The sequence below is a fragment of the Pituophis catenifer genome, unplaced genomic scaffold, assembly GCF_029215685.1.
Source record: "Pituophis catenifer annectens isolate HBS135680 unplaced genomic scaffold, rPitCat1.0.hap2 SCAF_3, whole genome shotgun sequence".
Classification (NCBI taxonomy): Eukaryota; Metazoa; Chordata; class Lepidosauria; order Squamata; family Colubridae; genus Pituophis; species Pituophis catenifer.
In genome coordinates, this window is record NW_027256883.1 from 98,410,527 (window position 1) to 98,435,258 (window position 24,732).

The following is a 24,732-nucleotide window of genomic DNA, read 5'->3' on the forward strand; positions in this document are numbered from 1 at the left end:
AGTTCTTTCACTTTAACTTCTTTTTTATTCTTATCCACCTCTTTTAACCAAGCTGCATCCTTGTTGTATTTCTTTGGGTTATCCCATATCTGTGCCTAGTACTGCACTGTTTCTTCCTTGTCAGGTACTGACTGATTCACTGCAGTTTCTCCATTGATGGATTGGTAGAAAAACATTTCTGATTGGATTGAAATTAGAGGTTCTGCCTATAATTTGCAATTTGACCTTCGTATCTGCTGATCTTGGCTATAGCTGTTATTTGCTGCTTTATCATTTCCAGTGCTTCCTTGTTCTTCCTTGTTTCTAATTCTTGATTAGGTATTCTTTGGTCTTTTTGTTCTTCAGCTTCTTTTCTTTTCATCTGTTCTAGCTTGCTTGCATCTGATCTAACTTGCTGATCTTATTTTCCAGTCTAGTCTTCCATTTTTGTGGTGCACTGTTTGGTTTGGTTTCTCTGTTGACTTTGCATCCCAGGTATTCAGATATAACTGCAGCTATGCTGTACATTAGTTGGTTTGTTTCTTGCAGTGAGTTAGTGCTTATACTTGATATTGCATTATTTGCATCTTTTAACACTTGTGCTAGCTGTTTCTTTGAAACAAGCTTCAATGTAGGCAACTTTATTCTGATGTTTTGATGCTGTTCTAGATGCTCAGTTATTCTTTGTTTGTATTCTTTATTTCTTTAGTTAGAGGGCTTTGTTCTTCCTGAGGCAGAGGAGAGGGTGCCCAGTTTCCAAATGAAAACAATTTTATATCTGTTGGATCCTCTACTGCCAACTCCCCCTGGTTTGCCTCTACATTCTGAGTTATTTCTGGCAAGGCTTTGATTTCTTTGCCCCGGGTAAACCTTTCCAGTTCTTCCAATTCTGCTTCTGTGAAGACTTTATTTTGTATTATAAATTGACGTTGATCTGCTAGCCTCTGTTTTGTTATTTCTGATTCTGAATGTTGTTCTTTCCAGAACTGGTTCATTCGTTTCAAATATTCTCTTCTTGTTGGACTTGATCTGTAATAACAGATCATTATTTCTTTGTTTTCAATCACTGTGTATTTGCAATGGGTAAGCATCTTTTCTTCCAATAGTTCTGCAGCTGCTGGCCCTAGTTGCTCAGCCAACAGTCCTGAGTCCTGTAGCCCATTTTTCACCAGATATCCAAGAACTCCCAACATCTAGCATGGACCTTGTTAACCCAGGTGACTTCCGAGCTAGTATGGCTTTCTGAAATTTACGTCTCACCATATTTTTTATGGGAGTGACACTCTTTGTCAGACTCCTCTGATGAGACCTGTCCAGTATGGTTGAACCTCTGGCATATCTCTCATCTTCCTCAGAGGACACAAGTCCCAGAACCACTTCAAGGTAGTGCCTTATTGAGGGATTATTATTATTGTTGTTGTTGTTGTTATTCACACTGTCACTCAAATGTTTAGACTGGACTTGACATTTTTATCCACCCAGGAGTTAGGGTAGGTGGATATTGTTCAATGGTGTTAAAGGTATTGTAGCAGAATGTAAACTGTTCCAAGTAAAGCTGACTTTTGCAATTGATTGATTAGTCAGTACTGATAGTAGTCAAATGGTGCTCCATATGTTTTGGAATTGCACTCAAGGTGACTATTACTATTGGTACTATATTATTACAATAATAAAATAATAATAAAATTATCATTATTATTATTTATAAGTCTATGCAGCCCAATTCTAAATGATTCAGAGCTGTTCACAAGAATAAAAGAAATTACAGTGATTTCCAGCCTGGGTGTAGATCTTTGATCTTAGTCAATAGATAGTCATCATTTTGTTTGATTGTAAAGTAGCCATGAATGCAGGATTTATTCTGTGGGACATATTAGACTTACTAATCTATCTCATACAGAACCAATCATTGATTGGTTCATCCTGTCTCATTATTGTTTTTCTTGATTCTCAGCAGTTATCAAAGATCTGAGAGACTCCAGTAACTTCTATATGCAATTCATGTATTCCTCTGTTAAGCTAATGGATCTTGAAGTGTGGTCTGCAGACCACCAAGTTCCAAGAGGTGATCCTCTACAGCTTCCTTATGTCCACCAGTCAAAGCTTGATCACTGCCCAAGCCCCACCTCTCTGGGCATGTCAGTGCTGGTGAGAGAGAGCCACTCTCCATCTCAGCTTCCTCCTTATGCATGTTCATGAGAATGGATCAATGGCTGGAAATTAGTTAATGAAACATATATGTAACATTGTTTAGAACGCCACAGAGATGACCTGGGAGAAACTATACAGATAGGACTTCAATAGCATGTATACAAATATGCTTTATGTATGGGAAACAAAGATAACATAAGCATTTGGTAATTGGTTCTACCCCAATTTCCTGGAGTATAAGAGGGAGGGAAAGAGAACTGCTGTCAAACGTCAAGATTCTGTTACTATAGCCTGTATCAATAAAGTAATTTTAGTCAAATTTAGGAAGTTGGCTTTCTTGTCTGATTTATCTTAACATATCATGAATATTAAAATGTGAACAAATTTCAAGTGCAGTTACCATCTGAGCCTATATATGCTGTGCTGTGGTCTCTCACAAGCACCCCCAAAAAGAAGGTATGACTACCCCTGATAATAAGTGCAATCGGGCTTTTGAACGCATGGCAATAAGGCCAAGCGCTTATTTCAGGGTTCAAAAAAATATAAGACAGGATCTTATTTTTGGGAAAACATGGTAGGAAATATAGTGATGGTTATCTAAAATCAGAATTTTATTTGCCCTTAGTACCGTATTTTCTGGTGTATAAGACGACTGGGCGTATAAGACGATCCCCTACTTTTCCTGTTAAAATATAGGGTTTGGGCTATACTCGCTGTATAAGACTACCCCTCTTCCAACGCACACCAAATAAAAATTTAAAAATATCAGATTTGATTTCAATATGGTATTTCATACCAGGTTTTTTTCCTGTCACCCTGTCCTGTCACCCATGCAGCCTTGATGAGATTGGCACAGCTTCCCCTCAATGTTGTTGGCACTCCCGTAGCGTCATCGGTCAGCGCCGGCAACTCAGATTTGGGAAGCTGTGCCGATCTCGTCAAGGCTGCATGCCGCTGAATGCTGGACCCATCTGGTTGCTGAGTGGAGCTTCCCCCAGGCATCCAGGTGGATATTACCAACGCTCTGACTTCCTCAGCTGACCCCCAGTGATGGCGAGCCCCAGCTGTCTGGGGAAATGCCCACCTTTGAGTGATTTTTTAAAAAACTTGTTTCCCCCTAGCTTTAAATTAGGATACTAGATGGACAGGCTTTGGGTTGGAAATTATGTCCATGTTTGGTAGTATGTTTACATATTGTTGGTCTTTTATCTTGTGAAGAGACCCAACATTCTGGTCTAGGGTACATATAATAGATTTTTGCAATTGAGTTCCCTATAAATGAGAGGATCAGTGGAAATAAGGTTAGTTTTATTTAATAGGTAACAAAGGCTAATAAAGAGCATTCTAAATATAGTTTATTATTACCTAAACTAGGTTGTTTTATTTCACTGCAATGAAGAAGGTGAAACTAGTTTGCTGGGTTGAACATGTACTGTTTAATGTTGTGCTGGCTGGGGATTGTATGAATTGAAATCAAAACACACCTGGAGGATTCAAGTTTGGAACATGCAATTGTAGAAAGTTACTCTCAGTGAAGGTCATCCCTAACTCTAGAAATGTGCATTTGAACGGCTTCTTTTGGAGCTACAATGCCTTTTTTCTCTTGCGGGATGGGCAAAGTTTTACGGAGTGCCTTATTTGGCGATGTGCTATATGAGCAATTGGATAACATTCTCCATACGGTCCTTTTTTTAAAGTACAGCGAGGTAGGCTGGAAGAGCCTAGGAGGACTTGCATGCACGATCACCTCCCCAAAGTGCCCCACAGCAAGAAGGTCGAAACTGAAGCGAGGCATTTATCTGCTTTTGGTGAAGGCGCTTAGAACCGCTTCTAACGTGGAAGTTTGGAAGCTGGTTCCTTCAACGGATTTTGTTCCCCAATGTATTTCCCCAAGAAATTCTCAGCCTCCAGCCGAAGGGGGGGGGGTTTGACTTTGAAACTGGATCCCCTCCTGCGTCTTCGCTTCTGCACTGGCCGATGCCGTGGCGAACTTAAAAGAGGCTTAATGAACTACGGCCAAGTCACGGCCTTCCCTTTTGACAGGGGATTTTTTTTCCGGGGGGGGCGGGGAGAGTGGGAAGAAGCAGCTCCCCGAATAAAACAGATCTGCAGCATCGACAAGCCTGCAGAGAAGTTTGCACCAGAGTGGCAGAGCACTGGGTTAGTTGCCCTTTGCCGAAAGGGAATTGCGCCGGAATGTGACCAAAGAAGAGGCCCTGCAACTGATGAAAAACCCAGGCAAGCCCCCGCGGGAGAATAACTTTTCTTCCCTCGCCGCTGGGCCAGTTGGCGGGCAGAGGCCGGTCCGGCTCCTTTGCATATCCGACCCTGCAGGTTTCAGTAGAGGCTGCGAATAGGCGCGTGAGCTCGTCCTCCCTTCCCCCCTCCCTCCCGCGGCCCCGCTCCTTTCTTCCTGCGGCTCCGGGTCTGCTGCCTGCTGTCATGAAGAACCAGACTAGCTGCAGCTGGGCAGCAGCCGGGGAGGAACGGGAGGGGGCGGAGGAGCCGGGAGCAGCAGACGCAGCCTCCGCGCGCAGGAGTCAGACTGAAGGGAGGAGGAGGCGGAGGCAGCTGCTCTGCGAAAGGCAGCCCTCCGCCCTGGGGTGGGTGAGATGAAGGGGCTTTCGGAAGGAAGGTGGCAGGCAGAGGCCGGTCCGGCTCCTTTGCACATCCGACCCTGCAGGTTTCAGTAGAGGCTGCGAATAGGCGCGAGGGGCTGGGCAGGAAGCTTGTCCTCCCTTCCCCCCTCCCTCCCGCGGTCCCACTCCTTTCTTCCCGTGGCTCCGGGTCTGCTGCCTGCTGTCACGAAAAGCCAGGCTAGCTGCAGCTGGGGAGGAACGGGAGGGGGCAGAGGAGCCGGGAGCAGCAGACGCAGCCTCCGCGCGCAGGAGACAGACTGAAGGGAGGAGGAGGCGGAGGCAGCTGCTCTGCGAAAGGCAGCCCTCCGCCCTGGGGCGGGTGAGATGAAGGGGCTTTCGGAGGGAAGGTGAGTGCGGACAGCCTGGCGGGCTTCTCCAGCCTTTGCCTGGCGGCGGGATGCGGCTGTCGCTCCCCACCAAGACAGACAGGAGTTGCTACTCGAGGACGACGACCTAGACAGCTAGCAACTAAGTGTCGGGCAAACCGATGACGCTATGGGAGTGCCGACAACATTAAGGGAAAGCTGTGCCGATCTCATCAAGGCTGCATGCCGCTGAATGCTTGACCCAGCTGGTTGCTGTGCGGAGCTTCCCCCACCATCCCAGGCATCCAGGTGGATATTACCGATGCTCTGACTTCCCCAGCTGACCCCCAGTGATGGCGAGCCCCAGCTGTCTGGGGAAGTCGGAGCGTCAGTAATATCCACCTGGATGCCTGGGACGGTGGGGGAAGCTCCGCTCAGCAACCAGCTGGGTCAAGCATTCAGCGGCATGCAGCCTTGACGAGATCGGCCCCTCAAAGTTGTCGGCGCTCCCGTAGCGTCATCGGTCAGCGATGGCAACTCAGATTCGGGTTAGAAATCTCTAGCAATGACTAGAGATGGTAGTAGCCGCTCTTACCGCTTCCATCAATCTGTCAAGGTAGATATTGTAGGCTTATACCCGGCGTATAAGACGACCCCCGACTTTTGAGAAGATTTTCCTGTGTTAAAAAGTCGTCTTATACGCCGGAAAATACGGTACTTTGAGATTTCTGTTGCAGAATATTCTGAACTAGCAAATGTGTGGTAAATGGGTAAATGTTATGATATGGGGTATGTGAAATCATTCAAGTGAAAAATGAGTGTTTTCCTGGATTATTTTTTGGTACAAATTAATCTTAAAAGACCTTTAAAATGGAGAAGATAGGAAGGCTTAGCTAAATGCAACAAAAATTATCTTTGTGAACTCCCTTGCTCAGATGAAAATGTAAGGAGTGGTTAGTTAGTTTGTTTCTTGATTGGATGACATCCAAATTGTAGAAGTTGAACAGCAGGGCATTAAATTAATATTTGCTGCTGCTTTCTATGTCAGATATAATTCATGATTTAGGTTTTAACATACAGAGTTCTTTGCAACTATATTTATTATAATTTATTAATTATATATAATTTATTAAACTCTATAATTTATTAAGTAAGCAATTGATTTTCCTCCACCAATTTTGCCATTCTAGGGGTTTTTCCATATACCTAAGAAAACCCATTCTTTACTCCAAAGTAAAGTTAAGAAACATATTCTATTCTGCTGCTGTTCTGACCTAGGCCTCCTGAATCAGTAAAACATACGAGTAGTCCCAAAAACCTGTTTTATTTTAACAGCTGTAAATTCCATTCATTTACAGATGAGTCCCAAATAGTTGTAAAGAGTCCTTTGGGATAAGGCTGATAATTACCCACCTTTATCTCTCTTGACACGCTGCCAAAGACCTAATTGGCAAAGCCACACGGAATCCAGAATCAAACAGAGCTTCATACTTTAAACTTCACAGAATTAACAACGTTGCTTCCTGCAAAGGCCCACGGGCCTTTGCTCTTCTTTTAAGTCTTATGGGAGGGGCCAATCATCTCCAAGCCCTACTCCCGAGTCGTCCCTTTTGTTTTAACTGTTCTTGCTTTCTGGCAGCTCTGCGCATGCGTGCATTGGGAACAGGCCCCCCCTGTTCCTCTGCCTCACTGAGGTCTGATTCTGGAGGCTCCAGAGGCAGCACATACCTCCCAGGTGGCCCTTTCTCTGCCTGCGACGCAGAGCCCTCGTCCGAGCCTTCCCCAGACTCCAGGACTGGCCCATGTTCTTCCCCAGCCTCCTCACTGTCCGACTCTGCTGCCAGCTCCACAGGCTGCTGGCGGACCACAACAGCTGCTTCCATATTATTTGGTGGCCCAAGAAAAAAGAAAGGCACAATAATTTTTAAGTTTTGGGTCTTGATTGATTGAACAACAAGCATCCTTTTTATTATATAATGTGACCTTTTTCAATATTGAGGCATTCATTAACTACTTGAAATTTGAATGCTATGCTGGTTTTGTTATAAAGGTAGTCCTTGACTTATGACCATTTAACAACCATTTGAAATTATGACAGTACTGAAAAAAGTGACTTATAATCGGTCCTTGCACTTATAACTGTTCCAGCATCCTCAAGGTCACATAACTGAAATTTGGGTGCTAGGAAACCACCATGGGTTTACGAATGTTGTTGCATCCTGGTGTCATTTGATTGCCATTTTCAACCTTCCTAGGGGGCATCCAATGAGCAAAGTCAATGGGGGAAGCCAGATTCACTTAATGACCATATGATTTGTTTAACAATTGTGGCAAAAAAGGTTGTAAAATGTGGTGCAATTCACTTAATGATTGCATCACTTAGCAGTGGAAGTTCTACCTCCCCCCCCCCCCAGTTGTGATTGTAAACTGAGGACTACCTGTAGTTCTTTGCCAGTAATCCTGGAATCCTAAAATCCTATAATCTTTACAGGTAACATTTAGAGGGCTTGAGATAAAATGTTCTCTTTTTCATCCATTCTTTCCCATAAACCACTTTCAGACTTCTTTAATTTTAGGATGTCTGCACATGAAGATCAAATGAAATAAGGCCACAGAGAGGCTTCCTCTATATACTATGTCTTTATCTTGAAAAATCTACTATCCATCATGTCTCTAAATTCCTCCTGTAAGATGATGCTATGGAGAGAGATAAAGCTTCTCTCTATCATGAGCCATTCCACACAAATTGTTTGAGATATGGAGGCAAACTCCATGAGCTGTGGAGAATGACTTCTAGTTTTTTTTCTGTAGTAATAGTCTCTGACCAATATATCATGGACTATGTGAGCTCATCCACTCTTGCATCAGAACTTCCCATTCAAATCTCTTTCCATCTCCCTCCCCATACATTAGACAACAGATCTTCACTGAAAGTTCTTCTGACCCATCTCGCAGGTATTGGGAGAGGTGAGTGGGAAAAATCTTGTTTGAACCTCTGGATTGTTTCCTCTGCTCACCAACTGCTAAATCTCCCATGAGAAAGAACAAGAGAGAAGGACAGATTAAGAATCTGCTTTGGTTACCTATGTACTCCTCACCATTAGGTCAATTGATATAATTTAATTATTTTTGTTGTTGTATTTTTCATTGTAATTTCTTTTGACTCCTTTAAAATGGAATATTAATAAACATAGTACATTTCCAAGTAATGCTGTTTTCTTTTTTCACATTCTTATGTGCCTGACTTTACCACTGTTTTTTGCCTTAATAAATCTTAAATGCCAGGTTGTTTTGCTTTTGAATTATTCAACACTGTGCCATTTATAAACTCATTCTGCTGTTTAGTAATTGCACATTTACTTGCAATAAATGTAGAGAGTTGTGAATGGTAAAGATGGAAAGCCCCCATAAGTAAAGAGAAAGCAAACACAATATTATATCCATATATTTATGTTAGCTGGATTTCTCTATAATCACTGATTAAAAGCTGATTTTTTGTAGAAATTTCATCCAGCTTTCCTTTCAATATAGAAGCCACAGCACAAGCAAAAGAGAAAGAACCCTGATTGCATTTCATACCATGGAAAACATAGAAACATTCTAGCTGACAGAAATAGATGGAATGTATTTATAGCCCAACTGGTTTAGGCCAAGAACCAACATCCTGCATCACACATTGACCCATCTGATTCTTTCAGAAATGTCACAATCATAGCTGAGATGGTGGTAGTTCTTTTCATTGTTTTCCCCTAGTAGTTTAAGTCATACTGCCCAGTATGGCTTAAACTAGCAAACTGTCCTCAAGACCATTGATAACTTGTTCCTCCATAGACATTTGTCTGGTCCCCTTTAAAACCATTTAAATTGGTAACCATCATCATATCTATTATCAGCACGTTCCACACCTGAACTATACATTGCGTAAAAAGTATTTCCTTTTATTATTCTTGAGCCTCTCTATATTTAGTTTTAATAGAAGACTGCCATTGTAAAAGGGAGAGAACAGTATCTATGTCTTCACTTTCCACCATACATGGTTCTATATACCCCTGCCCTATTCCCTCTTGTTCCCTCTTCCTGCAGAACTAAAAAAATTCCAAAAGGTAGTCTTTACCTCAGCCTCCTGCAAAGGACAAGAATGGAATTCTCCTACCTCACTTCCAAGAAACTGTTAGGGTTTATACATATTGGCACTGAATTCCTGCCTCAGTGTAGCGATTTGGTAGCTACTGGTACTGTCTTACAGGGGAATGATACTCTAACCTCTGTGTGAAATAGACAGGGACTCCACAGGTGCCTTATGGGCAAATAAAATAAAAGCTGAGAGTCGTGAAATTTGTAACATCAATTTCTGACCTTGTTGCATGAAACACATGATTAGGAAATCAGGTCCCCCTACTTCTTTCAGAGAAAGATCACTTTCACAAGAGATTAATAAAATTATGTATAAAATTACAATGGATAAGATAAGATACCCTTTATATCACTTTTTTCTGTGAACACATGGGCACACATTAAAAATGAAATTCTGATGCTCTCTCTCTAAAGAAAATAAATATATACTCATACAGAGACATGCACACACGTAAACATATGAGATTTATTTATATATATAAATCACAAATATAAATAAAGTATAAATAAATAAAACATGATAAATCTCTGTCCCATTAGTGTTGGAGCACTGTTTACGGTGCTTCCAGGTTGAAAAAATTAGCCGGCAATATCACTGTTGCCAGGGTGTGTGTGTGTGGGAAATCCATGAGGACTCCTTTCATGTCCCCATCAAGGAGCTGAAATGAATGACAGTAGCTCACCCCACCAAGTAGTAGCACTTGGGTCTTAAACACGGGCTTGCTAAACTCCAACGCAGCGACTTAACTATGTAAGCCACCATGCCCCTAACATGATAAATAAGTGCAAAATAACTAGAATATAAAAATCCCTTTTTAATTTTAAGCAGGGTGGATAAAAATCAATGATTTTTTTAAAAAAAATCAAAAAAATCAGATTTTTTTTATTTAAATCAGATTTTTTTGATTTTTATCGAATTTATTTTAATAAAAAACTTTTGGGGTAAAAATCTATCGTAAGATAGTTTTCTATTTAAGATACATAAATAATTTAGTTTATTCAGCATGAAAGTAGCATGAGGCTGTATATTCTGCAACACTGGGACTATCGGGTGAGTCAACAGTGGGTCAAAGGAGTAGCAGAGATGACAGTTGCTCTTTAAAAATTATGATTTAAATTGAGTTGATTTAAATCAAGCCTTTTTACTAGTGATTTAAATCATGATTTAAATCAACTCGATTTAAATCAAATCCAGCCTGATTTTAAGTAGTCACATGTAAAATATTGGGCAAAAAAGTAACATATAGGGCCATTCAAAACAGGTGTTCAAAGGAAAAAGGAAAAAGAATATGTATGGCTCTGGATAGGCAACAAGATAATATTGATATACTTCTAATTTAAACTCTATTCCAGGTTGCACAAATGTTTACAATACTGGGTTTACATAGGTAAAATAAATATCAGAGATGATAAATTGCTAGAATCTTTAAGGATTTTAATTAGCACACACAAATTAAATATAATAGAATAACAGAGTTGGAAGGGAGCTTGCAGGTTTTCTAGTCTAAGCTCCTGCTTAGGCAGGAAATCCTACATCACTTCAAACAAGTGGTTATCCAATGTCTTCTTAAAAACTTCCAGTGTTGGAGCATTTACAACTTCTGGAGGCAAGTTGTTCCACTGATTAATTGTTCTAACTGCCAGGAAATTTCTCTTTAGTTCTAGGTTGCTTCTCTCCTTGATTAGTTTCCATCCATTGCTTCTTGTCCTGCCCTCAGGTGCTTTGGAAGCTTGACTCCCTCTTCTTTGTGGCAGCCCCTGAAATATTGGAACATGGCTATCATGTCACCCCTAGTCTTTTTCATCAAACTAAACATACCCAGTTCCAGCAACTGTACTTTATATGTTTTAGCCTGCAGACCCATAATCATCTTTGTTGCTCTTCTCTGCACTCTTTCTAAACATCTTTTTTACATCGTGGCAGCCAAAACTGGATGCAGTATTCCAAGTGTGGCCTTACCAAGGCACTATAAAGTGGTATTAACACTTCACGTGCTCTTGATTCTATTCCTCTGTTTATGCAGCCTGGAACTATGTTGGCTTTTTTGGCAGTTGCAGTATACTGCTGGCTCATATTTAAATTAAAGGTCTAATCACAGATTCCTAACTAAATATACCTTTGAAAGAAAACATAGCTTTTATTATTTATCCTGAATTTTCTACAACTTAATTGATTCCGACCTTTAATCACAGGAGCAAGTTCCTTAGCTTTTTCTTAGCCGTGGTATGTTGCTTCTCTTTTTCCTGCTTCCTGGAGGAAAAAAATACCTGAAATTTCTCTTTGCCTACACTGCCCAGCTCCCCTCATACACAAACACACACACACACACACACACACACACATACATACACACACACACCGAGAGTTCTAAAGATGTTTATTCACACACACACACATAATAAGTCCATAGAAAGCACCCACTTTGCCCAAGTTCAGATTCCAAGCTCAGCATCACAAGAGTCACTGGGTAAATCGAGTCTAATGGGTACACATGAAGTCCAGGGAAATAATCCATGAGTCAAACAGGTGAGGATACATGACAAAAGCATACAAGGCAAAGAACTGGGCACGTTGCTCCAGCAACACTCAAGTCCTCAGGGCAGAATTAAGTAGGCAACACTGGTGCAGCCCTTCATGAGGGATGAGGTTGCCCCCTCGTGAGTAGTCTAGATGACCAGAGTTGCACATCTCTCCTCTCTGCCCTACATGTCCTTAGATTGGGAGGAGATGTGGACTCCACCACCTCTTCATCGCTAACTTCTGACAGCTGCTCCTGGTCAATTCATTGCAGCTTGCCTCACTTAGCCTCAGCCTGTTGCTTATCCGATCAACCCAGGTGAGGCTGCACCATCAGGCTAGCACTTTCTGTGCCCAATCTGGGCCATCAGATGACTGCACTTTCATCTGCTGACTCAAACTCATCCTCCTCCTCCAAACACATGTCTGGAGAGGGATTCAGGAGCAGATCCATGACACTGCCCTCTCATAAATAAAAGCTTTCTCATTTGGAGAGAAAGAATGAGATTGTGAGGGAATCTCATTGTTAAAGTCCATCATTCCGGAAGATCCTGCTTGTTGGGGAGGAATGTGTACAGAATTCCTTATCTGGGAAACAGCTATCAGTCTTGTGGATATCAGGTGATATCACATCATCCCTTTATTATAGTATTTTGATCAGGTTTATTTGCCCACCTTTATACGATCCTTTTTCAGTGATGATTGGAGCTGTACATAATATTCCAAGTATAATTTTACTACAGATTTATATAAAGACCTCACTAAATATGCACATTTTGCTACAATTCCCTTCTTAATTATTCCATATTAGACTTTGTCTTTTTTACTCTGAGATGGTACCTTCATTGAGGTATCTACCATGACTCTGAACTCCCCTTTCTCATCAGTCACTGCCAACACAGAGCTCACTAATTTTTTTTGTGAAATGTGGGGAGGGGAGGTTTTCCTATGTGTATTGTGAAGTTTGGTGCCTTGGTCATTGAGGTGTACTCACCCAGCTGGGGGATAGCATTTTAGAGCTTTTTCAGTCTGTTTGATTTTCAGTCCTAAACAGCCACTTAGGAATTATCCTTGCCTCTGAAAACTCTCACAAATCTTTAGTGAAGAATGTTGCCAAACACTTTTTAAAAGTGCAAATAAATATACAAATAGTCCTTAGGTTATGACCATTTGTTCAACAACCATTCAAAATTCCAGTGACTCCAAAAAAGGGGAGTTATGATGGATCCTTCAAGTTCTAGCCATTGCTAGAACTCTGTGTGTCCCTCTACAGTTCCTCTGCAGATCACAATTTGTGACATTGTGGCTTCTCACAAGCAAAGTCAATGGGAAAGCCAGGAGGAATTTGGAAGTCCCAATTTAATGACCTGCATGGTCTTTTTTGACAATGGCAAATGGGACTACTGGAATTGCTGTTGCTAAGTGATATATTCATGTGACATCATGCTTTATAATGACATGGCTTATCAATGTATGCTTGTTAACATCCTCAAAAAGTCTAAAAGATTAAAACTTAATCACATTGAAACCACATTGTCTCTTACTTAGTAAGACTGAGTTTACATTAAATTGAACATCTATTACTACAGTTTTAAATAATTTTCAAGCACTAGAAAGAGATTTATCCCTTTCAATTTTGTTTTGAAGTCCTTTCTTCATTTCATCCATAAGCAGGTCTTTGATAGACCTTGGAGTCTTTTCGATCCTTTTTGCATTGATAAAATTAATGGGCAAAATGGTTGTCTTAAATCTTGCAGATGCTTAAGACATCTGTTTCATTGCCTAAAATCCCTAAAACTTTTAAAATGCAGTCTTTGACATTCTTGTGTAGATTGGTGCAGATCTTGAGCTAGTGGAAGTTGCACATTCCTAATTTGAATGTTATGCTGAATAATTTGTTCTAATAACTAAATATAGTTTGGTTCAATATAGTTTTATGTTACAGATGTGATTCTGAGCACTGTTTAGGATTAAACCTAATCTGTACAGAAGGATTTAATTCTTACAAAGAAAGAAGAAGTGATAGAGGGAGTTGAAACTGCAGGAACCTTGGGTGAGAGTGACCATACCATACTAGAATTCAACATAACACAAACACAAGCAATAGAACCAGAGATGATACCAGAGTCTTATATTTTAAAAGAGCTGATTTTAACAAACTCAGAGAGAACTTGGGAAAGATTCCTAAGTATTCCTAAAATCCTAAAGGGAAAAACAACTCAAGAATCTTGGGAAACTGAAAAATATGATCATAAAAGCCCAGACCAGCACAATACCACTGAAAAAGAAAAACAAGAAATCTAAGAAGAAACCAGCATGGCTGCACAAAGATCTCTTTGACAAATTGAAAGAAAAAAAGGACAAGTACAAAAAATGGAAAGAGGGACACACAACTAAGGCAGATAGCCAGAATCTGCAAAGACAAAGTCAGGAAAGCAAAGGCTCAGAATGAACAAAGACTTGCAACAAAAATCAAAGATAATTTTAAAAAGTTTCTTCCAACATATAAATTACAAGAAAAAAATCAAGGAAACAGTCGGTCCACTAAAGAGAGAAGACGGCAAGGAAGTAACAGGCAGCAGAGAGAAAGCAGAACTGCTTAATTCATTCTTTGCATCGGTCTTCACACAAAAAGAAACTATAGCCCAACCTACCAAAAACATTACTGTAAAAGACAGACTAGAAATAAAAGTTAAAATAAGCAAAAAAAAAAAAAAAAAAATAGTAAGAGAACACCGGTCTGATCTTGATGAATACAAATCACCGGGACCTGACGGATTACATCCCAGAGTTCTAAAGGAGCTGGCAGATGTCATTTCAGAACCACGGTACCACATCTTTCAAAAATTCAAAAGCACCAGGGAACTACCAGAGGACTGGAAAAGAGCTGATGTGGTTCTCATCTTCAAAAAAAAAGGAGGGGAGGGGGAACCCCAGGAAACTATAGATCAATCAGCCTAACATCAATAACCGGGAAGATACTGGAAAAGATAATAAAAAAAACATTTGCCAACATCTAGAAATGAGTAAATAATAACTAGCTGTCAGCATGGGTTTGTTAAAAACAGATCATGCCAAACCAGTCATATTTCATTCTTCAACATAGTAACTAAATTAGTAGACCAGCAAAATACTGTGAACACAATATATCTAGACTTCACCAAGGCATTTGACAAAGTAGACTACAACCTACTTCTTGGTAAGCTAGAAAAAAGTGGGATAGATAGCATCACCACCAGTTGGATTCGTAACTGGCTGACAAACCGTACTCAACGAGTAGTCCTTAATAGGATTATGTCTACATGGAGGGAAGTAAATAGTGGGGTACCACATGGTTCCGTCTTAGGCCCAGTACTCTTCAATATCTTCATAAATGACTTAGATGAGGGAATAGAAGGGGAACTTACCAAATTTGCAGATGATACTAAGCTGGCAGGAATAGCTAACATCCTAGATCGGGTGTCGGCAATACACAGCTCCAGAGCCGCATGTGGCTCTTTGGCCCCTCTCCTGCGGCTCCCTGCCACCCAGTCGCGCAATCTGCTCTCCGCCCCAAAACCCTGGCCTGACCCGGTCGCACAACCTGCTCTCCACCCCGAGAAGGTTTCTGCAGAGCCGCGCAACTGAAGCACCTCTAGCGTTTTATTATTATTATTTATTATTTATTCAATTTATATACCGCCCTTCTCCTAGTGGACTCAGGGCGGTGCACAGCCAGAACTAAAATACATAACAATACAAAATTTAAAATTAATTAAAAGAATTATATACTTTGGCCCGAATTAAAACAATGCGAATTAAAACCCATTAACAGATTAAAACTAAACAATTAATAACAATTAAAAACTAAAAAAGGGGCGGGGTTCACGCCAGCCCTGCTTGCTGGAAAAGAAGAGTTTTCAGGGCACAGCGAAAGACCCGGAGATCCGATATCCTTCTTATCTCCGCGGGCAAATTGTTCTAGAGGGCGGGAGCTGCCACAGAGAAGGCCCTCCCCCTGGGGGTCGCCAGCCGACATTGCCTGGCCGACAGCACCCTGAAGAGTCCCTCTCTGTGGGAGCGTACTGGTCAGTGGGAGGCTATCGGCGGCAGAAGGCGGTCCCGCAAATACCCAGGTCCTATGCCATGGAGCGCTTTAAAGGTGGTAACCAACACCTTGAAGCGCACCCGGAAGACCACTGGAAGCCAATGCAGCTCACGCAGGAGAGGTGTCACATGGGAGCGACCCCTCGCTCCCATAATCCCCCGCGCGGCCGCATTCTGCACCAGTTGGAGCCTCCGGGTACTCCTCAAGGGGAGCCCCATGTAGAGAGCATTGCAGTAGTCCAGGTGGGAAGTGACGAGTGCCTGAGTGACTGTGCGTAAGGAGTCCCGATCCAGAAAGGGACGCAACTGGCGAATCAGGCGGATCTAATAAAAAGCCCCCCTGGCCACGGCCGTCATATGCTCTTCTAAAGACAGCCGTGCATCCAGGAGGACGCCCAAGTTGCGAGCCCTATCCGTGGGGGCCAATAACTTGCCCCCAATAGCCAGCGATGGTACCAGCTGGCTATATCGGGACGCCGGAAGCCACAGCCACTCGGTCTTGGAAGGGTTGAGTCGGAGCCTGTTACTCCCCATCCAGATCCGCACGGCCTCCAGGCACTGGGACATCACTTCAAGGACATCGTTGGGATGGCCTGGGGTGGAGATGTACAGCTGCGTATCATCAGCGTACTGATGGAACTCCACCCCAAAGCCACGGATGATCTCACCCAGCGGCTTCACATAAATGTTGAACAGGAGGGGCGAAAGGACCGACCCCTGAGGCACCCCACAAACAAGGCACCTCGGGGTCGACCTCTGCCCCCCTGCCAACACTGACTGCGACCGGTCAGAGAGGAGGAGAACCACCACAAAAAAGTGCCCCCCACTCCCAACCCCTCCAACCGGCGCAGCAGGATACCATGGTCGATGGTATCAAAAGCCGCTGAGAGATCTAACAGGACCAGGACAGAGGAACAACCCCTATCCCGAGCCCTCCAGAGATCATCCACCAACGCGACCAATGCCGTTTCCGTGCTGTACCCAGGCCTGAAGCCGGACTGGAGCGGATCCAGATAGACAGCTTCATCCAGGTACCCAGGAAGCTGTTGCGCCATGAAGCTGTTGTTTTCTCATCACTGCCTGCAACCTGCTGCTTTTTGCGATTCCGCGTCCTTTGCAGGCAGCTCAGCGCCAGCCGCAGTCTCCTTCGTGTCAGCTCAGGAATGAGGGGAACGGGGAAGAGCAGTAGCTGCCTCTGGATGCAGGGAGGGAAGAGCTCCAGCTTTCCTGTGCAGCGCGGCCAGCTACTCACCTCAGTGCACAGTGGCAGCAGCGGGAGGAGTTGCCACCACCGCCGCTGTGATCCTGGCCCAGGAGGGTATCCCACTTGTGTGCACATGAGAGAGAGAGAGAGAGAGAGGAGAGAGAAAAGGGGAAAGAGAGAAATGAAATGTCAGAGTTTAGGCAGCATAACTAGTATTATGAGATAAACCCAGGAGCAAAACACAGCACACAGAGCCTTTAGATAAATAACAGTGGTTTATATACAGATAAATATTTACAGTCTTATCCATGGTAAATACCTTATCATACAGGTACTGACACAATGGAGAGCAATTGAGATACACAACAAGAGAGAACATGAGGAGAAGGGAAATGCCCTCTAATGGCTTCCCTTATATAGGCAGCTTCTTACCCAGCTTCTTAAAGTGGAAGTAACCCTGCTTCCTCATTCCCATTGCATCAGCTTTCAGTTGCCTCCACTTACAACCTTCCACCAGCTTACAGCTATTAAATCTACATACCCTGACATGAGAAAATGATGGAAGGAGAGAATGAGAGAGAGAAAGAGAAACAAATGAGAGAGAGAGAGAGAGAGAGAAGGGGGAGAGAGAAATGAGAGAGAGCTGGAGGGAGAGAACGAGAGAGAGGGAAACAAATGAGAGAGAGAAGGAGAAAAAAGGAAGAGAGGGAGAGGAAAAGAAATACAGAAATGAGAGGGAGAAAAAAAAGAGAGAGAGAAGAGAAAAAGCAAAATGAGAAAATAATGGAGGAAGCAAATGAGAGGAAAAAGAGAGAAACAATTGAGAGGGAGAGAGAAAGCTGGAGGGAGAGAATGAGAGAGAGAAGGGGGAGAGAAAGAAAGAAAAAGAGGGAGAGGAAAAAGAGAAAAACAAATGAGAGAGAGAGAAATGAGAGAGAAAAGGGGAGAAAAAGAGAAATGACAAAATGATGGAGGGAGAGAATGACAGAGAGGAAAAAGGGTAAGAAACAATTGAGAGAGAGAGAAGTGGGGGAGAGAAATGAGAGAGAGCTGGAGGGAGAGAGAGGGAAACAAATGAGAAGGGGGAGAGAAAGAAAGAAAAAGAGGGTGAGGAAAAAGAGAAAAAATGAGGGAGAGAAAGAAATGAGAGAAAAGGGAAGAAAAGAAAGAGAAACGAGAAAATGATGGAGGGAGAGAATGAGAGAGAGGAAAAGGAGAGAAACAAATGAGAGAGAAGGGGAGAGAGAGAGAAATGAGAGAGTTGGAGGGAGAGAAAGGGAAACAAATGAGAGAGAGAAGGAGGGAGAGAGAAAGAAAGAAAGAAAGAAAGGAGAGGGAGAGGAAAAAAAGAGAAAAACAGAAATGGGAGGGAGAGAGAGAGGGAGACCCATTTCACACAGAAAATAGTATGTGTGGCTTGGGGGGGGGTGTCATGTGACTGGCTGGAAGTGACGTTGAGTTGGCCACGCCCACCCATGTTTTGTAGCTCCCAGTGTTTTCTGTGGGAAACAGGTCCAAATGGTTATTTGAGTGTTTAAGGTTGCAGACCCCTGCCCTAGATGATAGGCTCAAGATTCAGATGGATTTTGACAGACTTGAACACTGGGCCCTATCTAATAAAATGAAATTCAATGTAGAGAAAAGTAAAGTCTTCCACTTAGGCAATAAAAATCAAACGTATGCATGATGAAGCCAGGGTCAATAGCAGTAACTGTGAGAAGGAGTCTTAGTGGACAACCAGTTAAATACAAACCAGCAGTGTGCGACGTCAGCCAAAAAAGCCAATAGAATCCTAAATTGCATTAACAGAGGGCTACAATCAAGATCAAGTGAGGTACTAATACCACTCTATAAAGACTTAGTAAGACCACACCTAGAATACTGCATCCAGTTTTGGCCACCATACTATAAAAAAGATGTTGAGAAGAGCAACCAGCATGATTAGGGGACGAGACTAAAACATGAAGAACAGTTACAGGAACTGGGCATGGCTAGTCTAGTGAAGAGAAGGACCATGGAGACATGAGAGCAGTGTTCCAATATTTGAGGGGCTGCCGCAGAGAGGAAGGGGTCGAGCTATTTTCCAAGGCACCTTAAGGCCAGATAAGGAATAATGGATGGAAACTGATCAAGAAGAGATTCAACATAGAAATAAGGAAGTTGTGGGAGCTTCATCACTGGAGGCTTTCAAGAAGAGATTGGACTGCCATTTGTCAGAAATGGTGTAGGGTCTCCTGCTTGAGTGGGGGGGGAGTGGACTAGATGACCTACAAGGTCCCTTTCAACTCTGTTAATCTGTTAAGACTCCTTCACTACCTCTTGGAAGGCACAAACGTTTAGCATATCTGGATATTTGGTCTCCTTATCAGATAACATTCATTATGTGAGTGTAGTTTGAATCACAGAGGGTTTTTCCTATATCTTTCTGATGTCCTTTTCTTTCTGAAACAGATTGAGCTTCTTAATTCCCGCTGAAAGGAGTAGAGAGTAGTATATCCTGCAACACAGGGATTCTGTGGAAGAGTATGCTTCACTTTTGAGTTCTAGTTTACAAATTGCTTCTTTGAGACATAGAGCCACTCTGTGCAATAATTCCTGCCCTTTGTATGACTTATATCTCAACAAAAATATATCCAGTTGCTTCTCTCCATTTCACCTGATTTCTGTAATACTTGCCATATAACTGTTTTCTAGCATTAAACACATCTCATTTTGACTAAGGGACTTCTGGGATTTGCATACAAGTGCTTACACACAATATCTTAATTTAATTTTTTCCCATATGGCTTTCTTGATCAACTACACTAATTTTCTAGATCTGCACTAACCCTCCCCCCCCCCCAAACCATTATAATAATTTATACTCTCATCCTCTGGAGTGGTTTCTTCCTATACCAAATGCTCCTTACATTCTGTTAGCTACCCCACCCACCCAGAATTAGTTTAAAAGCTGCTTTGCCACATTTTTTGATAATATGTGCCAGCAATCTGGTACCTTCTTTGGCCACTTCCCATTCGCAGAAGCCTGGTTTGTTCCCAAAGGTATTCTAATGCTTCACAAATCCAAACCTTTCTCCTAACATCTTCTCATCCAGGCACTAAGGCTGTTTAGTTCTGTCTGTTTAATGGGGCTGGCATGTGGAACTGATAGCATTTTAAAGGAATCTGCTTTGACAATCCTGGATTTCAGCATCCTACTCCATAAATATGGTTTCCAGGACTGAATGATTATTTTTGCTTTCATTAATGCCAATGTGTAACATGGCCACATGCTCTTCTCCAGCACTATCTGCCAGACATGGCACATTATACCCACGAGCTTTAATTCTGTCAAGCAAGTCACCATGTGATTGAATGCCTAGCGCTTAGCCACCCATCTGTAGTAGAAGTTATAAGCGCAGCAAACAAATGTAGGTTCATCCCTTGTCATTTATGAAGCATATCAGTACCATCAATATTATAAAGGAAGGTGTTCTAAAATGCATCTTTAAAAAAAACCCCACTCCATCCCCACAAGCCCAGGAATACTAATCTAACAGTATATAGACTTGGATAAATGGTTGGGGTGAGGATGGACCCTTATGGACATTATTCTAGAAGGATAAATAAAAACACAGCAAAGTTAAAAGAAGTCTCAAAGTAATATTTACAGCAAGCTTTATTTATTTGTGCAAAAATATTGCTCAGCTACAAGAAAACAATACATTCTGCATGTGTTGCCTGTTAAAGTATTGATAAGGTTTTTAGGCAATTCCAAAAATATTTAATTGGTTCCTACTTTTTCTAGATCAGAGGAACCTTGGTATGTCCATGAGAGTAGAGCGTTCTACTCTGGATCAGGTGAAGAAACGTTTTGAAGTGAACAAGAAAAAAATGGAGGAAAAACAGAAGGATTATGACTTTGAGGAGAGGATGAAGGAGCTCAGAGAAGAGGTGAAGTATTACCCAGAAATTAAACAGGACATGATTGTAATGGAATACCTCTTAAACTGATAGATATTCTATTATGATTATCTTGCTGAAGAGTCATTTTCACATTGTCTTTAAAAAAGATGTGCAGCAATAATGATGATCATCATTCTAGATCAGGGGTGTCAAACTTGATTTCATTGAGAGCTGCATCAGGGTTGTGTTTTACCTCGTGGGGCCCAGGGGGTTGGCCAGGGGGCCATGGCCAGCTTGATATCACTGGTCTTGGGGGCGCCTTTGGTTGCCCAAGCACTCTGCCAATGAAAACGGAATCCCAAGCTCCATTTCCAGCTGTGATGGCCTCCTGAAACCCTCGGCCAGGGAAAATGGAGCTCTGGAGGGCTGCATGCAGGCCAGTACTTCACTGTTTCCAGGGCGGCCCCACGGGCCAGATCTAAACACCCCGTGGGACAGATCCAGCCTGCGGGCCTTGAGTTTGACACCCCTGTTCTAGAGGGAATTAGATCTTTGTGCCAAATTCAGCATATTTACTATTCTGATATTGCCCCAAGAGTTGCTTGTCTTGAAAATGATCAGGAAAGTTATTTTTTTTTTCTTGATTTCCCCAGTATAATAATGGGCTGAATACAGCATTCAAGATTTCTCTTACTGTATTTCATTGGCTTTGCAGCACAATCTGATGAAATTGCGTATGAAGACTTCTAGTGATTAGGAAAACTATATATTTTGGATATTTTCCCCTCTTTTTTTTTATTTTTTATTTTAATTTTGATTTATATGCCGCTCTTCTCTGGAGACTCAGGGCGGCTTACAAGGCGTTAAGCAATAGCCTTCATACTTTTGTATATTTTATACAAAGTCAGCTTATTGCCCCCACAAACCGGTCCTCATTTTACCTACCTTAGAAAGGATGGAAGGCTGAGTCAACCTTGAGCCTGGGGAGATTCGAACTAGCAGTAATTGCAGGCAGCTGGAAGCTAAATACTACCTTTAACAGTAGCATTAGTCTGCTGCGCCACTCAGGCTCCTATGTGGGTTTTTTAAAACCCACATGTGACAAAAATTAGAATTATATGTAAAATAGAAATATTATAGAGGCAGGTATATTGTCTGTCCTGTTCAGTACAACAAAATTGATTTTTAAACATTTATTATACCTAAAACTGGAAGATCTGAGAAAGATTTTCAGAAGTCATGGGACAATCTTTAATATCACTCACAGGTACTTGCACTTCCTAGAAACAAAATAAACCATTTGACTTTATTGCATGCATATATACATAATTAATGAAGGTTAGAATATTAAGATAGTTTTGAAAATTATCTTTACTATTTAGCATAGAAGCACAATGGAGCAAGGAAGAAAAGAAGGAAGGAAGGCCTTGCAAAGCATCTTTTTTGGTTATATTTTATGCTACCTTCTGTCATTTGAAAGTGATCTAGAAGATGACCCCTTGTTTGTTTCCTTGCAACATCTCTTCTCCAGCCCCCTATGTTAATTAGAATGCAAAAGAGTGACTAGCCAAATCACTTAGAATTGAGTATCTGAATGGGAACTTGAACCTGTTCTTCTGGCTCTTGAACCATTGCTGTAGGAATGAAAAATTGGGTTTTTGGCAAGCCATGGATTGATCATCTTTATAAAATGGGAGATTCAGAATTTGCTTTTGGAATTTTGGAAACAAGAAATAATATAGAAACTATGTATATGAATATATGACTTTATTCAGGTTGCCCTAATAATCACTTCAAGACATGTTTTAGATCTCTTGGTTGTGTGGGTAGTTAATATAAAAAAGTCCTGCAATGTCATGCAAGCTTTTGCAGCCTTAACTGCTGAGAAACCATTAACCAAAGTCCCACTTCAACATCTCCCAACACAAGCATGACTGCTTTCCAGGTCTTGCAATCTCACAGAACAACAAAATATTTTGATTAGAGTTGTAGAAGTCCTTTGATGCCAGAGCCATTAAAAACACAGCTTACGTTCTGCTGAGCAGCTGTCATCAGGCTGTTCCAAGAGCTATCAGCTGCTGACATTGCCTTCTGGCATCATTCAGCACCACATTTGTAACAGGGCATTATTACAGAAGCCATGTGATTGTTTTCAAGTAAAGCTGTATTTCTATCACTATTAATTTCAGATGAAGTCTTCAATGTTAGTTTAAAAATGGATGCTGACAGCAAATGAGTGTTCTCCCATACAATCAGCATCTTCTCTTGGCACTTTGGTATTTGCACCTTTAGGTTGCTTTTCTTTCATTGTTGCTTTGGGATGAGCCATTTTTTCTTCCACTCATTTTGTTTCTTCTTCAGACCAGAAATTGCCTAATTTCTGAGGTTTGTCTTTCTTTTCAAAAATTTTGATTATGTAAGCAAGCTTGGATAAAAAGAGTTATTTCCTGTGTTTCAGGAGGAAAAGGCCAAAGCCTACAAAAAGGAAAAACAGAGGGAGAAGAAAAGGAGGGCAGAGGAAGACCTGACATTTGAAGAGGACGATGAAATGGCTGCTGTAATGGGTTTCTCTGGTTTTGGCTCAACTAAGAAAAGCCACTGATAAGCCAGAAACTGTATCTTGAATGGCTACTCTTTATGTCCTGATGATGCTTCAAAATCCTAGAAAGACTTTGCAAAGAATTTGTATCTAAATAACCTGATACAAGCTGGGAAACAATTCCACACTTCACATGTGGGGCTGATTCTGCTCTACCATAATTAAAACTTCCCTGGTTGAAAAGATAGTACCACATTTGCCTGTGTGTTGATAACTCTAAATCTCAAATAAAAATACTATCAAATAATATCTCCCCTCCCTTGATCCCCTGACAATATTTAAGGATACATCTTTTTTCAAGATCTGCTTGAAATGCATACACACTTTCACACAGACTTCTGTGGCGATTATAGAGTAATTTTTAAGCACTAAATTTCTCTTGGCCTTGTCTGCAGCTGCAGTTTTCCGGTGCAAGTTCTACTTGGTTTTTACTTTGTATTGTGTGCATGAGAGATATGCTACTGGGTATGCTTTTTTCTTTTAATAAACTCATAAAAATCTAGTGCAGTGGGGTTTTTAAATTGTTTTATAAAGTGTTTATATATAGGGTGGGGAGAGGATAGATTCATATACACTATTATTTTCCAGAACTCACGGGAGAATATTATCTATATACTGAGCAAGTTATTGTCTGCACCATTAGCTTGCTGAAATGTTTTTTTAAAATATATTTAGTTAGTAACTTAGAAGGATCAAGGTTCTGGTTGATCTCCTTTCATTGATATAGATAGTAAATTATCTGAGAATTTGGTAAGATTAGGCTAATTTGAATTTTTTTTTTTTCTGAAATAGCAGTAAACGGTGCTCTGCTCTAAAAATAGAGAAATTTCTCACCAAGAAAAAATTGCCCCAGTGGGATTGCCTGTATTTTAGAAAACCGAAATCTCCAGTTTAAAGATTTTCCAAGGTTAGAATAGTAAAATGCCCTTTGGACTTAATGCAAGTGTTGAGAAGGAATCCCAGATGAATCTCTTTTCTATTAAAGTAGAATGAGCCTTGCCAGTATCTTGCCACTGGCCATATTGAATAGATATCTCTGAGTTTTATCAGAACAGATGGGGGTTTGATAGAGAAGAAGGAGCTTTCTTGCCATCTTAATTCAGAGTGGAGAAATGTTATCAGTGCTGCTCTAGCTGCTGTTTATGCCCCATGTCATTTTCATTGCTTTCTTAATTTTAGTTCAGCCAACCCCACTGTGACTCATTCATCGGTTTAGGAGGATTTACATCTAG

At 41.5% G+C, this 24,732-nt stretch overlaps 1 protein-coding gene across 2 annotated transcripts in view; it reads left to right on the forward strand.

The window, feature by feature from the left end:
- Positions 1 to 24,002, forward strand: part of ZMAT2 (zinc finger matrin-type 2) — a 149,700-nt gene extending 125,698 nt beyond the window's left edge. For both annotated transcript variants that reach the window (XM_070940841.1, XM_070940840.1), the window contains exons 5-6: positions 20,804 to 20,949; positions 23,360 to 24,002. In XM_070940841.1, the coding sequence (XP_070796942.1) occupies positions 20,804 to 20,949; positions 23,360 to 23,503 (290 nt within the window). In that variant the 3' untranslated portion in view covers positions 23,504 to 24,002. The remainder of the gene's footprint in view (positions 1 to 20,803; positions 20,950 to 23,359) is intronic.
- The last annotated feature ends 730 nt before the right edge of the window (positions 24,003 to 24,732 follow it).